This window comes from Amblyraja radiata, chromosome 12, assembly GCF_010909765.2.
Source record: "Amblyraja radiata isolate CabotCenter1 chromosome 12, sAmbRad1.1.pri, whole genome shotgun sequence".
NCBI lineage: Eukaryota > Metazoa > Chordata > Chondrichthyes > Rajiformes > Rajidae > Amblyraja > Amblyraja radiata.
The window spans coordinates 31,792,850-31,809,701 of NC_045967.1; the positions used below are offsets into that span (position 1 = coordinate 31,792,850).

Consider the following 16,852-nt stretch of genomic DNA (forward strand, 5'->3'; position numbering starts at 1 on the left):
TGTGATCATTTTTATAAATTTGCAAAATATATTTATTTATCCACAATCCTGTAGGTTTATAAATAAAATATGAGTTAATGGTGTTAAAATAATTGTTGTTTGGATTATACTAACCTAATCAGCATTCCAGTAAATACAAATTTTAAATATTTGGTGGATACAGGTGAAGGTTAAGCAAGACATTTTTGAGAATGTGAAGCGGTATAATTTATATTCTATGCTTTCAAATGTCAATTAGTAACTAATAATCACCCTCTGATCAAGCTTAATGGCACAGTTCTATAGTTGATTCATGTGTTCACCAACAAATTAACATAAAAAATATTATTTCTCGTTAGACAGCTCATTTTTCAATAATATGACACTTTATCTTATTTCTTTGACTTGTTTCCAAAACTTTTCCTTATCCAGATTTGTACAGTATGTTTGGTACCAGTGGCAGTGTTTTCTCTGCTTCACGCAACTACTTACAATCGGAAAATCTTAGATGTAAGTTTTAATTTCTCATGCACTTTCTTATAATTTTGTCCAATACTGCAGTGCTTCGGTTAAGCATAAAGTTGAAGCCTAAGTTTATTGTAAATGCCTGAATTTTATTCTGTAACATATGACGTTAATAAAGTGGTATTTTGCATATGCTGAAGGAATTTTAATGACAACTGTTTTGGGATTGAATTATCATGTTTGTCAGAAGGGCAGTGGTGTGCTTTTTATTACAATTTTAGGATCTAACTGTTGGTAGCAAGGTTTACAATTTTGACCTATGCTTTATTTCTCTTGAAGTCATTAGTGGACTGCCAACTGGATCTAGAGACATTATGGTTGGTTTGAAAAAAAGGCGTGCTAGTCAGTTTAGAGTCAATCATTACAAATAAGCAAGAACATGTAAGGTGGTCAGGTTACCAATAGTATGAAAAGGATACACAGTGCTGGAGTAAAGGGCCTGTCCCACTTACGCGTCCTTGGCTCGCCAATTACACAACTTCGTGGTCGCTTGAGGCGTACGGGCACTGTATTGCTGCGCGGGGCCAGTCCCACTTAGAAGCGCGGAGGGGTATAGAGTTGTGCGGGGCCCGTCCCGACATCGCATGGGGCTCCGAAGTTCTTGCAGTGAACGAAATCTTCGCATGCCAACGGCCAAAGTGCCAAAGTCCCACCTTCAACAGCAGCAGAAGCAGGCAAACGATCGCCGAACTCGGCCTGGGAGTCATGGCCGTTGCGGTCCGGATTCGCCCCCACTTCTACTCCCAGAGCAGGGCCAAGAAATTTGAAGATAGACACAAAATGCAGGAGTAACTCAGCGGGACCGGCAGCATCTCTGTAGAGAAGCAATGGGTGACGTTTCGGGTCAAGACCCTTCTTTTCAGACTGAAGAAGAGTCTCGACATGAAACATCACCCATTGCTTCTGTCCAGAGATGCTGCCGGTCCCGATGAGTTACTCCAGCTTTGTGTCCATCTTCAAATAACGTCACGCGCTCCAGGCGGCTGTGCATACGCATGTAATCGCGCCCGACCTTCACTCGACCGTCTCGGCTCAATGCGACCACGAGGTCGCGTAATTTGCGTGCCAAGGACACGTAAGTGGGACAGGCCCTTAACTCAGCGGGACAGGAAGCATTTCGGGAGAACGTGGATAGGTGACATTTGGATCAGGACCCTTCTATAGACAGATTGTGGTGGGGGAGGGAGAAAGCTGAAAGAGAGATGGGGAAAGAAGGTAGGTTTGTTCACTTCAAAGATTGAAGAAGGGTCTCAGCACAAAACATGCCTATTCATGTTCTCCAGAGATGTTGCCTGTCCCGCTCCTTTGTGTCATCTGATTTATGTCTCCGCAGAGACCATTCCCTCCACAACTCCCTGGTTAACTCATCCCTTCCCACCCCTTCCCCAGGTACCTTCCCCTTCAACCACAGGAGAAGCAACACTGTCCCTATACCTTCTCCCTTGACTCTGTCCAGGGACCCCGACAGTCCTTTCAGGTTAGGCAGAGGTTCACTTGCACCTCCTCCAACCTCATCTACTGTATCCGCTGGATCTACTGTTTTAGGTGTGGACTCTTATTGATTGGCGAGACCAAGCATAGACTGGGCGATGGTTTCTCTGTACACCTTCACTCAATCCGCCTCAGCCTACATGATTTCCCAGTTGCCCAAAGTTTTAACACCCTTTCTCATTCCCATTGTGACCTTACTGTCCTGAGCCTCCTCCATTGTCAGAGTGAGACCAGATGCAAATTGGAGGAACAGCACCTCATATTTTGCTCGGGCAACCTACAACCCAGCGGTATGAATATTGATTTCTAACCAAGTAACCCTTGCATCCCCTCTCTCTCTGTCACTCCCACACCCCAGTCATCGTACTAGTTTCACTGTTGTCCTGTTGAGTTTCACTGTCTGCATAACTCCTTACCGGTTAGCCAACAGTGGAACATTGTGGGCTCCACCTTTCCTTGATCATTGTTGCTTTTTGCATATCTTTCATTCATTTGTTCTATATTTCTCTATATCACCATCTATATCTCTTGTTTCCCTTTCCTCTATCACCCAGACTGAAGAAGGGTCTCGACCCAAAACATCACCTATTCCTTTTCTCCAGAGATGCTTCCTGACCCACTGAGTGACACCAGCTTTTTGTTTCGTTTAATTGACACTGACTCTTGTCAGTTCACCTATTCTTTTCAATCTACATATGCTTTCAGCCATCCGCCATCCATGGGGAATGAGGTGTGGGGGTGAGGTGGGAGGGAGGGGATGCGGTGCCAGTTGCATGGGAATTGTTCCAGAGAAATTGTTGTGCTTCATATTCTACATTTAACGCATAATCATTTAAATGAACTGCCAAACTATAACTCATCTCCTTACTTTTAATTATCATTGTTTTACACTGCAATGCCATATTTTAAGGTTAAAATAAAAAATAAATCAAATTCTTCACAAACATGTGAATTCCTCATAAATACTGCATGAATGAGAGTTGACTGTATGTTGTTACATCCTTCATCATAAATTCAATGTAATAACACAGGAAATAAGACACCACGTAAAAAGCCATGGTTGTACATTCACAAAAACAAAGGACTGTGGATGTTGGAAATCTGAAATGAAAATGCTGGAGTATTCAGCAGATGTGGCATCAGTGGAGAGGCCCAGAGAAATATTGGGCTGTATTGTGCTTTTTCAGCATGCATCATGCATTTGGCTTTCGATAGATACCTGTGGTTGCACCAACTTTTGCAGTTGCTCACCTCACACGTCCTGCCAGTCTCACCACTGAGGCTGTTTCACCAGGTAGAGCAGTCCACGAGCTGCGAAGTGCAACCACTGGTGGAGGCTGATGCCATGACGAAGAGGTGCTTATGAAGGCTTTTTGACAGCTCATGGTGCAGAGACCTTTACACGGTACTTGAATGTTTCATAATAGATTCATTTGGACAACATGCAGCATGGAAAAATTAATTTTAAGAGGGAGTTAATGGTGGTGAAAAAAAGACAAATTACCCAATATCAGTTCCATTCATTTCTCTTATATAAAGCTGAGGAGCCAAGTATGAACTATTGAGTCCAGCAGTAGCATGGGTGGCCATTCACACCATTATTTGTTCTCCAGCTCATTGCCTACTTTGCTGCAGTTTTCAGATACAGAAATCTGGACCGCACTGACGTACACCAAGCAACTAACTGAAGCCGTCAACCTGAAAGGTTAATTCAAATTTACCTTCCTTTGATACCTTCTGGCCTCCTGGATGCTTCCAGTATTTCCATTTTAATTAGGAATTCTAACATGTTGATCATTAAGAACAAGGTTGTGGATCTGAAAAGATGGAGTGGGGTAGGGGTGGTAGATATTAGTACATATCGGGTAACAAAGGTTGTGCTTGATCAGTTGAGATCATATTACTTCAATTATGGTGTTATTCAATATATTATTTGATCAGTTGTCAAATTAACTTGTTGAACTTGAATATAATTATTTATGCTGAGCAACATGTGTCTTTGGTATTTATGAAGATTAATGAAGATGTAGCATGCATTTGAAATATTTTGTAAAAATTTGCACTTATTTTGAAAGTTTTGTCCATTAGTTATACCTTTATCGGCTAATGCAAATGTTTTTTAAAAGGCTACACTTAGTAATGCTTATATTTTGGTAGTTACTAAATGTTTGTCATGTTTGCAAGATCTAGATTGACAGAGGAAAGTGATTTGTATTTGCCACAACAGTCAAGGGCAATTTACAGATCAGTAATTTTGAAGAAAAGACTTGTTGATCTCGGCACACTCTTATTATAGCTATAGGTATGACAAGATAGATTTAGTTGTCATTTTTGATAAATTGCAGCCCTCCATCTGTACTCTACCAAATAAATAAAACAGCAGTATATCTCTTGTTCAGATGCTTAACAAATGTATATGACTTGTCAATGCAGTAGTTGGGAAGTGACAACTTTAGACTTGATGTATGATTTAATAATTCAGTCAGGTTTGTCCTTCAGTAGAAATTGATTTATTCATTAGCAAATTCTAATGTGAAGGTTTGAAAAATAAAATTCAAAGCCTTCAACTTTTCAATATAGCACCGTGATTTCTTATACAATGAAATTCCACTGGTTGTGATTTAATTTGCAATGCAGTTATATTCATAGTATCTCTAATAATTATAAATGGTTTTTAGAATCTCAATTTTTAGAAAAGATTACTTTCAAATGATCTCACAATCAGAATACTGAAAAATGGATTCTAAATGCATTACGTTGATTATTTGTTTCCTGAGTTGGATTTATGAAGTGTTTAATATTTTTGACTTTGAGGGTGGCAAGAGTTTTGCATCAAGATTTAAATTAATCGTAGCTGACACTACGATTGAGCACAACTGATGGAATAATGCAAGGTCAGAGATGCCGTACTTTGGTTGAGATGTTCTATGAATCTGTTCTAGCGGTAATTGTTGAAGAAAAATAGGATTTCTCCTTGAGCTAGTTGACAGTCTTCTCCCTAATTTTAATCATTGAGTTCATTGCTGACTGGAAGACTTTGTTATATAGTAAATGGCTTCCATATTCACGGATTAAATATTTTAATATTTCATTTTTTTAAAATTATATTTTAACATGGCTAAGGCTTCATTGCAGTAAAGTTTCATTGTCTTCCTGGTGATCATATTTTTGTGTCTTCATAGTTCTGTGTTGCTTAGCCCTTGCAGAGCACTATCCATGCTCTTGTTCAACTTCACTCACTTTCCATTTCTACTCTTTGACCCATAGTCCATATTTAATGTGTTTTTATAACTGAACCTTTTTATTTTGATTGTCTAATGGTCTTATTTCCCCTAAATACTGCTTAAAAACATGGAAAGAATGATTGTGGATGTAGGAGGCCTTCTTCAAAATGAAAGCTTCTTCTCCGCATCATCAACTACATCTTGTCAAGTTTCAGACTCTAATTCTACTGAAAAACTATTTTATTAAGTCTCCAACATTCTTATGAAGGAATGGTGTTAACGGGAATTTTCATTTTTCAACATTCAAGGTTCTTTTTTTAATCAGACGTGACTACTCCATTCTCAATATGTTAATAATAGTTATGATGTAGCAAAAATTACTGAAAACATTCACATTTTACTTAGTTTTGACCCTTGAATTTAATTTGATTAGTGAGGGTGAAAGGTTACCAGAGCTGCGCGAGAATGTGTAGTTGAGGTGTCAATCTAATCATTGTGATCTTATGGAAAAGGGAAGGAGGCTAAAGGGCAGATCCTAATTCTTATGTTTGTATTTTTGAATCAATTGAAGAATTCTCAGTGAGGAATTTATCTTAGCCAGGTAGTGTTAAACTCAATCAAGGTTATTAATGCCTGGTATTATTCTGCATATTTGGTTTATTGGAATCAATAAAAGAGAGTATTTAGCAGCAAGTGTAAATGGCAGTTAATAATTGTGCATGTTCTTGGGGCCCAATGACATGGCAGCCACGAGGAATGCTAATGAAGCTGTTAATCATAATTAACTGAATTGCCTACCAACCTTTACACACCAAAAAAGGTTACAATCTGTTGTTGTGATGAGCATTACAATATATCTTGAAGAACCAAGATGCCTATTTCTTCAATGTAGAGCTCTTTTCTTTCAATGGGTTGGAAATGCGCCTTTTTGCGGGGGTGGGGGGGTACATATGCAAATGTTGTCCAAATCACTAACACTACATTTCCCTTTGAATTCTTGCTTGTTATTGAAAATACTGCAGGAAAAGTTTGTAATGATTGCTTCATCTAATGTTTTTTCCCCCAACGTGTATTCAACATCCACTCACTATTTTGCAAGTTGGAATCTCCCATGGCAACTTTGATTCATGATTTTGATGGACCCTGCCATCTGTGCTAAATTGTTTCATGAAGAATTGCCTTGATGCATATGTTTCTGCGCAAGAAAAAATACAATGTTGTTCCATTATATATATATATATGAGTTGGACGTAAACATAGACGGATTGGTTAGTAATTTTGCAGATGACACCAAGATTGTCGATGTGATGGATTGTGTGGAAGTCTGTCAAAGCATATAGCAGGATATCAGCTATAGAAATGGACGGGGAAATGTCAGACGAAATTTAATCAAAGCAAGTGTGAGGTGTTGCACTTTGGGAGGTCAAATGTAAGGGGAAAATATGCAATTAATGACATAACCCTTAACAGCATTGGCGTGCAGAGAGATCTTGGAGTCCAAGTCCAAAATTCCCTAAAAATAGCAATGTATGTAGATAGAGTGCTAAAAAAGACACATGGTATGCTTGCTTTCATAGGTTTGTCATTGATTGTAAGACCCAGGAAGTCATAATACAGATTTAAGGGACTTTGTCTAGGCTGCATTTGGAGCATTGTGTGAAGTTTTGGTCGACCCATTATAGGAAACATGTGGAGGCTTTGGTAAGTGTGCAGAGGAAGTTTACCAGAATGATGCCTGGATTAAGGGGTATTATTTGGAGGGAGAGGTTGGGACAGAATGGGATTATTATACCTGAACCGTGGAGGTTGCAGGGAGATTGATTGCTTTATAAAAATATGAGAGGTGTAGATAGGACACAGTCAGAATCTTTTTTCAGGATGGAAAAATCAAATGCTAGTGGGCATAGCTTTAAAATGAGATTGGGAAAGTTTAAAGGAAATGCGCAGGGCAGGTTTGTTGCTCAAAGGGTGGTGAGTGCCTTGAATACGCCACTAGGCGTAGGGGTCGAAGCCGATATGTTGGTGGCATTTGAAAGATTTTTATAATGGCGTGCAGAGAATGGAAGGATATGGGTCATGTGCCAGTAAATAAGTGATGGCCTTGGCTTCATTTTCGACACATCCACATTCCAGAGAAGCTGCCTTACCCACTGTCACTGAAGCACTTTGTATCATCTTTTCCCCCAGTTTTATGTGAGATTACCTGCACTTTCTGTATGTGTGTGCGCACACACACGCGCACTCGCTCACACACACACACACACACACACACACACACACACACACACACACACACACACACACACACATACATACACGCACATTGATCGCCTTGAAGCTAGAAGAATTTCACAATTCATTTCCTCTTGCATGGGTATAGGCTTTTTCAGCACCCTTCCAAGAGATTGCATCATAGTTGGTGAATGGGGAGCATTGGAGGTTACTTTGGCACTATGGTAAACTCCATGGACCCAGCATACATTTTCTTGTTCATATGTTTATCTTGCTATATTTAATTTCTCAATGATGGGTTTCTTCATTCCACGTTATTTGCTTTTAGATTATATCAGAATATTTGCTTTTTTTTTTCCAATATTAAAGAATTTATAATCCTAATTAGATTTTCCTACTTGATAATGAAAAACTGTAATTTTAGTCATGATTGGTAGTTCCCTCTTGTGGGACATCAGAGAACTTCAACAACTTTTCCTTTGACCCCCCATTTCCTCCAAATCCAAGGCGTAGCTATGGGCACGCGCATGGGCCCCAGCTATGCCTGCGTCTTTGTAGGGTATGTCGAACAATCCTTGTTCGAGGTGTACCTTGGCCCTATCCCCGAACTCTACCTCCGCTACATTGACAACTGCATTGGTGCCACCTCCTGCACCCATGCAGAGCTCACTGACTTTATCCATTTCACCACTAACCTCCATCCGGCACTCAAATTCACCTGGACCATTTCCGACATCTCCCTACCGTTTCTAGGCCATTCCATCGCAGGTTTCCGTCGCAGGTAACAGACTACTGACCGACATCTACTACAAGCCCACTGACTCCCATGGCTATCTGGACTACACTTCTTCCCACGCTGCTTCCTGTAAGGACTCTATCCCCTACTCCCAATTCCTCCGTCTACGCCGCATCTTCAAACCAGGGCATCAGAGATGTCCTCATTCTTTAGGGAATGGGAGTTCCCCTCTTCGACTATACATGAGGCTCTCACCAGGGTCTCCTCTATATCCCGTAGCTCCGCTCTCACTCCCCATCCCCCCACTCGTAACAAGGACAGAGTCCCCCTTGTCCTCACCTTCCACCCTACCAGCCGTCACATACTACAGATAATCCTCCGACATTTTTGCCACCTCCAACGGGATCCCACCACTGGCCACATCTTCCCATCTACTCCCCTTTCGACTTTCCACAGAGACCGCTCCCTCCGTAACTCCTTTGTCAATTCGTCCCTTCCCACCCAAACCACCCCCTCCCCTGGTACTTTCCCTTGCAACCACAGAAGATGCTACACTTGTCGCTTTACCTCCCTCCTTGACTCCATCCAAGGACCCAAGCAGTCTTTCCAGGTGAGGCAGAGATTCACTTTCACCTCCTCCAACCTCATCTATTGCATCCACTGTTCTAGGTGTCAGCTGCTCGACATCGGTGAGACCAAGCGCAGGCTTGACGGTCGCTTCGCCCAACACCTCCGCTCGGTTCGCATTAACCAACCTGATCTCCCAGTGGCTCAGCACTTCAACTCGCCCTCCCATTCCGAATCCAACCTTTCTGTCCTGGGCCTCCTCCATGGCAAGAGTGAGTCCCACCGCAAATTGGAGGAGCAGCACCTCATATTTTGCTTGGGTGGTTTACACCCCAACGGTATGAACATTGGCTTCTCCAATTTCAGGTAGTCCTTGCTTTCTCCCTCCTTCCCCTCCCCTTCCGGCTCTCCCACAGCCTACTGTCTCCGCCTCTACCTTTCTTCTTCCCATCCCCCCCACCCCCACATCAGTCTGAAGAAGGGTCTTGACCCGAAATGTCACCTATTCCTTCGCTCCATGGATGCTGCCTCACCAGCTGAGTTTCTCCAGCATTTTTGTCTACCAGGGAATTTTCGAATGATCTTTCACTTGTACAGTTGCAATCCCTTGGAAATTCACTAGATAGCAGCAGAGTTCAATGATAATATCTACTGGATATTGTCCTACTGCTTACTGAATTTGTGGTTTGTTTTACCTGAAAGATTTTAAATTTTATGAGGATTTTCTACTGCAATGGCATATTTTGGGGCATTATATGTGGCAAACGGGTAGCAATATTTCAATTAACAATCAAAACCTCAAATGAAACCCATATTATTATGAATTAAAGTTCTTGACTGAGTAATGAGATATATTTTTTAATGTTTTTCAGTAAACCATATTTCACCTAAATTGCTTAAATGAAAACTTATTTTAAATTGCTAATCAGTTGAATTCTGTAGCACGTTTTCTGTTTTGATTATGAACAAATCATTTAAATGTTATCTTTTATGTTGATAGAGAAATTGTGGAAAGCCATCTTAGTGATCATCATATTTCATTTTCTTTAAGCTTTCCAAAAATATTGGACATAAAGTTGTTGCATTTGAATATGAAATTAAATATAGATTAAATTAAATATAGCTCTTGTGCTCAATAGTTTCAATCCAGCTTGATTATTCTGGCAGTGAATGCAGCGAAAAACTCCTGTCTTAGCTAACATCTGGTGTGAATGTATTCCTAAAAATAGGTTATAATTTCATTACATGGTGTTTATGTTACATTTTCCTTTTCTATGAACTTGTAGCTTATTGAAGCCATTTATTAACAATATTGAACTAAATTGATATTCCAATTCTTTGACGTGAATATTTACATGGGCAGTTTTAGTTAAAAGTGGATGATGATGTTATTGTGAAGTAATGGAAATGTGAAAAAAAATCTGAGTTCTTTTCAATTATGCTCTGGCTATGTGAAATTTGAATTGTAATCACAGGGAATTTTGTATTTTTTCTTCAAACCACCACCTTGGGTTTATTACCCTCCTGTTTAGGATGTTTCCATTTTTCATGGAGAGCAAGTCCCATTTTTACTTCTCAATTTTGTTTGTTAGGTGTGCCATGATTTCCTTTTGATATGTGACCATGCTACAGAGTGCATAAATTAATAACAATTACTCAACTGTTTGTATTTTGAACATGCAGTGAACATCTGGTAACAGTGTGCTTCAATGTGTTGATGGAATGCAGTAAAAAAAATCTTGCCCCTGTAGTTGCTTTGATGCATAGTGATCAATGCAGCAAGTTCAAATTGTAGATGTCTTCATGTTAGTCAGAAAATGCAAACTCATAAATTATTGTCGTTTTTAAATAGGACAGTTAGTGGAAAAAATGTCAACTAGCTGGAAAGCCTAATTTACAGTAATGAAATATCCTTTGATCTGTTGATGAATGATTTAATCATAATATGCATTGAGGTAAAGGCTTTCAATAAACAGCAATAAAGTGTTATGGAAAATTCTTTGCCTTTTTGTTCATATTTGTTCAGTTGTTGAGTAAATCAGAAACCTACTTCCAAAAAGATATCTATCTTTTTATCTGTTGGACATAATTGATTAAAAAAACGCATTTAGATGAAAGCATATTTTCTGTTATCAGATTCTGTTTGTTGCAAGAGGGACCTAGCTTTGGGGAACAAGTGGTTTATTGCCTAGTTTGTTTTCATTAAAGAGAGTAGCGACATTGGGTTGAATAGTACAGAGGTGTGCTGGGATGCTGGAGATTTGCCTAAAAGCCTGTTGTGACACAAGAGGCCATTGTACCACTGTTTTTCCAGATATAATAAAAGAAAACACATGGAGATGCAATTCTATTAATGAAAGTACTGCATTAATTTTATTTTCTGGTGTGTTGTTGTCATTCACAAGACATTTTTAATCTTCAGATTGTTTCAGCACAACAAGCCATTTAAATTGCATTTGGCAGGAAGCCCCTTACTTGGCATTCTATCCTTTTATTTAATACAGTTTGTCAAAATTTGTGCATAAAAGGCTTTTAGCTGCTTCTATTAAAGCATCTTCCTTCAAATATTAATTCATGGGAATAATAATGAGCAGTCAGCTACTGCAAAGAGTACTTTATGCTGCCAAATTTTGTATTGAATGCTTCAGCATTTTCTTTAATGTTCATCTTTGCTCCTTTTTGTTTTAATAGAAGTAGTTTTTTTTTGCTGCATTGATGACATACTTGTGCCAAAATATATACAGTGTGAAATGTGTGATTCAACTACTCAAGTCCATGTTTTGCTCGACCCTCCTCCTGTCCTTTCTCATCTAACTTTCTCAGTATAATCCTTTATTCCCGTTCAATTACTTGATTCAATTCATCCGCCGACATTTACAGTGGCTTGCAAAAGTATTCATACCCCTTGAACTTTTCCACATTTTGTCACGTTACAACCACAAACATAAATGTATTTTATTGGGATTTTTTGTGATAGACCAACACAAAGTGGTGTATAATTGTGAAGTGGAAGGAAAATGATACATGGTTTTCAAATTTTTTTGCAAATAAAAAACTGAAAAGTGTGGCGTGCAAAAGTATTCAGCCCCCCTAAGTCAATACTTTGTAGAACCACCTTTCGCTGCAATTACAGCTGCAAGTCTTTTGGGGTATGTTTCTACCAGCTTTGCACATCTAGAGACTGAAATTTTTGCCCATTCTTCTTTGCAAAATAGCTCAAGGTCAGTCAGATTGGATGGAGAGCGTCTGTGAACAGCAATTTTCAAGTCTTGCCAGAGATTCTCAATTGGATTTAGGTCTGGACTTTGACTGGGCCATTCTAACACATGAATATGCTTTGATCTAAACCATTCCATTGTAGCTCTGGCTGTATGTTTAGGGTCGTTGTCCAGCTGGAAGGTGAACCTCCGCCCCAGTCTCAAGTCTCTTGCAGACTCTAACAGGTTTTCTTCCAAGATTGCCCTGTATTTGGATCCATCCATCTTCCCATCATCTCTGACCAGCTTCCCTGTCTCTGCTGAAGAAAAGCATCCCCACAGCATGATGCTGCCACCACCATGTTTCACAGTGGGGATGGTGTGTTCAGGGTGATGTGCAGTGTTAGTTTTCCGCCACACATAGCATTTTGCATTTAGGCCAAAAACTTCAATTCTGGTATCATCGGACCAGAGCACCTTCCTCCACATGTTTGCTGTGTCCCCCACATGGCTTGTGGCAAACTGCAAACGGGACTTCTTATGACTTTTTTTCAACAATGGCTTTCTTCTTGCCACTCTTCCATAAAGGTCTGATTTGTGGAGTGCATGACTAATAGTTGTCCTGTGGACAGATTCTCCAACCTGAGTTGTGAATCTCTGCAGCTCCTCCAGAGTTACCATGGCTGCTTCTCTGATAATGCTCTCCTTGCCCGGCCTGTCAGTTTAGGTGGACAGCCATGTCTTGGTAGGTTTGCAGTTGTGCCATACTCTTTCCATTTTCGGATGATGGATTGAACAGTGCTCCGTGAGATGTTCAAAGCTTGGGATATTTTTTTATAACCTAACCCTGCTTTAAACTTCTCCACAACTTTATCCCTGACCTGTCTGGTGTGTTCCTTGGGCTTCATGATGCTGTTTGTTCACTAATGTTCTCTAACAAACCTCTGAGGCCTTCACAGAACAGCTGTATTTATACTGAGATTAGATTACACACAAGTGGACTCTATTTACTAATTAGGTGACTTCTGAAGGCAATTGGTTGCACTGGATTTTATTTAGGAGTATCAGAGTTGAATACTTTTGCACGCCACACTTTTCAGTTTTTTATTTGTAAAAAAAAATTGAAAACCATGTATCATTTTCCTTCCACTTCACAATTATGCGCCACTTTGTGTTGGTCTATCACATTAAATCCCAATAAAATACATTTACATTCGTGGTTGTAACGTGACAAAATGTGGAAAAGTTCAAGGGGTATGAATACTTTTGCAAGCCACTGTATGTAAAGAAATTCCTATGTTTTTCAATATTTTTCTCTTGTACTCCGGTGGTGTTTTCAAGTGCATTTAATACTGCAGGGATAGCTTGGGCAGTCTGGATGTGTAAAAAATATTAGGTGGATTCGTTCACTGTCCAGCAAACAATTTGAGTTTGTCAGTTGCTTTCCCCTGAACTTCACTGTTTCCTCCAGTCTGGCTCCATTCTTGGTCTTCCAACAGGAACCCAAAACATAGTCTGTTGGTGAAGCCCAGATTTGCTCCAAGCATGTGGTCGGCTACAATTTCACAATGGCTTTGGTCACTATTGAGGCTAGGCCCCATACTCAATGTGAAATCTGCCACTCATAATACACAACACTTTTATCGTGGATCTCCTGGTTTTTCAGAGATAAATCCGCTCTCTTTATTTTGCTCTACCGGTAAACTAAGACATTTACTTATTTCTTAATTCACATTTCCAACATACTGTTGCAAAGGCAATTTTTTCTCGTGGTTTAACAAAAATCTACATTTTTCTGTTTTTTTAAACACCCATCTATCACTTCTTGTAACATCTTGACACACAGTTAATTTCATTTTCAGAAAATACTGACAAGTTTTATTACTTTTTCAAGCCTGAAATTTACTTGTCCTTGGTGTGAGAAAATTGAGATTTTATAGCTTTAATCTTTGAAAGTAATAGAATGACCTACGGATGGCACAGCACTTTAGGTGTAAGCAATTTTGTGATTCTTATAATAAATTTACCTTTTATATTAAATAATTTGCAACTTGTTTACTTCAATAAAAGTAATTTGTATTACCTTTTTATTTGTCACCATATATCAAGGACAAATTTAAAAGTTGTAAGATTTTCCACACATGATGATCTCTTATGTAAAGAAGTACAGGCTTTCTGTTGGCATGGATCATACTTTTGCAGTTAAATTGTGTTGAGAGATTTATTTTGGGCCAAATGAGAATTTTAACTGTTTCCTTTGTTTCATCAACTTTTTACTCTGAAGAGACTATCAATTATTCTGTGTGTTCTCCATGTAAATAATTGATGTGCAGGAAATCATGACCATGAGAGGCAGTTTTGCGATCTTTCAGTGCTGATATAAATTGGATTTCACAATTAAAATGATATTGTAAATTCTTTCATATTTTCAAGCTAAGTGAATTTTCTTATTAATCACATCATCTTATGCTGAACATGCTTTATAACTATAAAAGTTTACATGACATGGAAAAGTATGCGTGACATCTGGATCTGCTCCTGTTTTATTTTTCAACCAATCTTGTTTCCCAAATCTGTTGTATTGTATAGCGTTTTTCTGAGGAAGTAGTTTGTTCAGATAAGGATGGCCATTATGTGTTTTTAAGCAAAATGCAATTTCTGACCTGGTGGGATAAGAAATTTAAATAAAATATAAAGTAATTGTCAGTTTCACTTCACACTACAAAAAATCTAGCCCCATGTGCTTGTTCATATGTAATCTGAAATGTTGACACCTTTAACAATAATCTTTAATAGTATTGTTACCATAAGACATCGGAGCAGAATTGGGCCATTTGGCCCATTCAATCATGGCTAATCTATTGTTCTCCAATATACAAAGGATACAAAGGACATTTATTATCACATACACCAATTGGTGTAGTGAAATTTAACTTGCCATTGCAGCACACAAATAAAAATAAGACACAACATCAAAGAATTTAACAGTAAACATAAAAACATCCCCCCACAATGGTTCCCATTGTGGGGGAAGGCATAAAATGTCCAGTCCCGTCCCCTGTTCACCCATAATCGGGCCTATTGAGGCTCCGCAGTCGCCGCTACGGCAGCCCGATGCTTCAGGCCCTCTCGCCGGATGATGAAGCTCTGGCGACGGGTGAACACTCCTAGGCGGCTTGGAATGTCTGGAGCGGCCGCTTCCTCCCCGGAGACCGCGGCTCCCAAAGTCCACGGGCCGCGCTGGTTGGAGCTCCGACTCTGGCGGCCTCGTCGTGAGATCCCAGGCTCCGCGGTGTTTAGAGCTCACCGCCGCCTGCGGCTGGAAGCTCCGCAGAACGCAGCTCCGCGATGTTGGAGTCGGCGGTCACAGCACTCCTGGGCTTACCGCATAGCGACCCGGGTAAGGCATCGCCCGCTCCATGATGGTGCCTCAGCGCTGTGCCACCGCCGAAGCTAAAGTCCTGGGAGGAAACGCCGCTCCAGACTGTTGGTAGGCCGCCAGGAAGGGGCTAAAACACGGCTCGGAGAAAAGCCGCATCTCCGACCAGGTAGGGACTGAGAAAAATAGTTTCCCCCTTTCCCCCCACCCCCCACATAAAAAGACTAAAGCACCTCCAAAACAAACACTTTTAACTCACTAAAATTTTTTAAAAAGGGTGAAAAGACTAACAGCTGCTGTCAGGGAAGCCATACTCGACGGCCAATATTAGATCAGTATTAAGTCTATCCTTTGTCTGAGTTCCTGATTAGATGCATGATACTTGATTTGCTTGAATTAAAACTAACTTAGCTTTTTGAAAGAAAATAATGTTTTGTATTTTACACCTCCTGTGCTTGCTACCCACTATCGCACTCCCCTCCCAAATATAGCAAAGTTCAGATATTCAATGATACCAAAGTTGGTGATAAAGTCCTCAATTGTGACCTGACATAGATGGGCTGGAATGAACTTTATTGCAAAACACGTAACAATATCTTTGGTTGCCAGTATGATCATGTCCTTAATTATGCCACCTTGTTTTTTCTTTGCCCTCCCAGACAGCTGTGGTAGGTGTTAACCAAAGGGGTTCTGGAAAGGGATGCAGTGGTCTTTGTTGAGGTCATCCCAAGCAGCTGTGTAACATAGCACTCTGCTCTTTGAACAGTTCCCAGGGACGCATCCTGAGACAAACATCCACTGCTACTGAAAGATCATCAATTCGATGAAAGGCATGATTTGGTCAACCCAAAACCTGATGAACTTGCAGTGCAGGAGCTGGCCACAATCAGAAATCACAAACTGACTCATAGCAAGATGTAGCACTGTGTGCTGAGGGATGCACCAAACCTTGGTGCGGCCACTGCAAAGGTTCTGTGGGGAAAGGAAGGCCACAATATAAGGCCATCCCATCCCTGCATACTGAGGGATTAAGATCTCCTCAAATTGATCACTGATTAACTATTTGAGGGGAAAACAGATTGGTACCATGTTGATTAAATGTAACACATACAGGTATTAAGCAATGATACTGATACTGCGGGTACAATGAATGGTGAGAATGAAATAGCCTGAATTGTGTATTACAAATGTTATGAATAAAGTTTTGGGGGGAAACATTGTTTTTGAACATTTGAAATATTGCTACCATTTATGAGCAGAATCTCAGACCAATTTATTGTGAAGTGGCTTCTGACAGGACTGAGATGAGCAAAAGGTAAAACCCCTGTTGTATAATCTTTTAATCTGTAAAGGGCCTGTCTCACTTGGGCGTCATTTGCACGTCACGCAGATGGCGTGCAAAGATTTTGTACATCCCAAAATCACATCACGTGTGCGACATGATGCGTGCTTCGTGCGTCGTGACGCATAAATGATGTCGCGTAAATTACACGCAAATGGCGCCCAAGTGGGACAGGCCCTT

General features: G+C 40.1%; 1 protein-coding gene across 2 annotated transcripts in view; it reads left to right on the forward strand.

Annotated features, from left to right (window-relative positions):
• LOC116979017 (transmembrane protein 33-like) overlaps nucleotides 1-16,852 on the forward strand; it is a 137,424-nt gene that overhangs the window by 20,414 nt on the left and 100,158 nt on the right. For both annotated transcript variants that reach the window (XM_033030396.1, XM_033030397.1), the window contains exon 5: nucleotides 422-489. In XM_033030396.1, coding sequence (XP_032886287.1) covers nucleotides 422-489 — 68 coding nt within the window. The remainder of the gene's footprint in view (nucleotides 1-421; nucleotides 490-16,852) is intronic.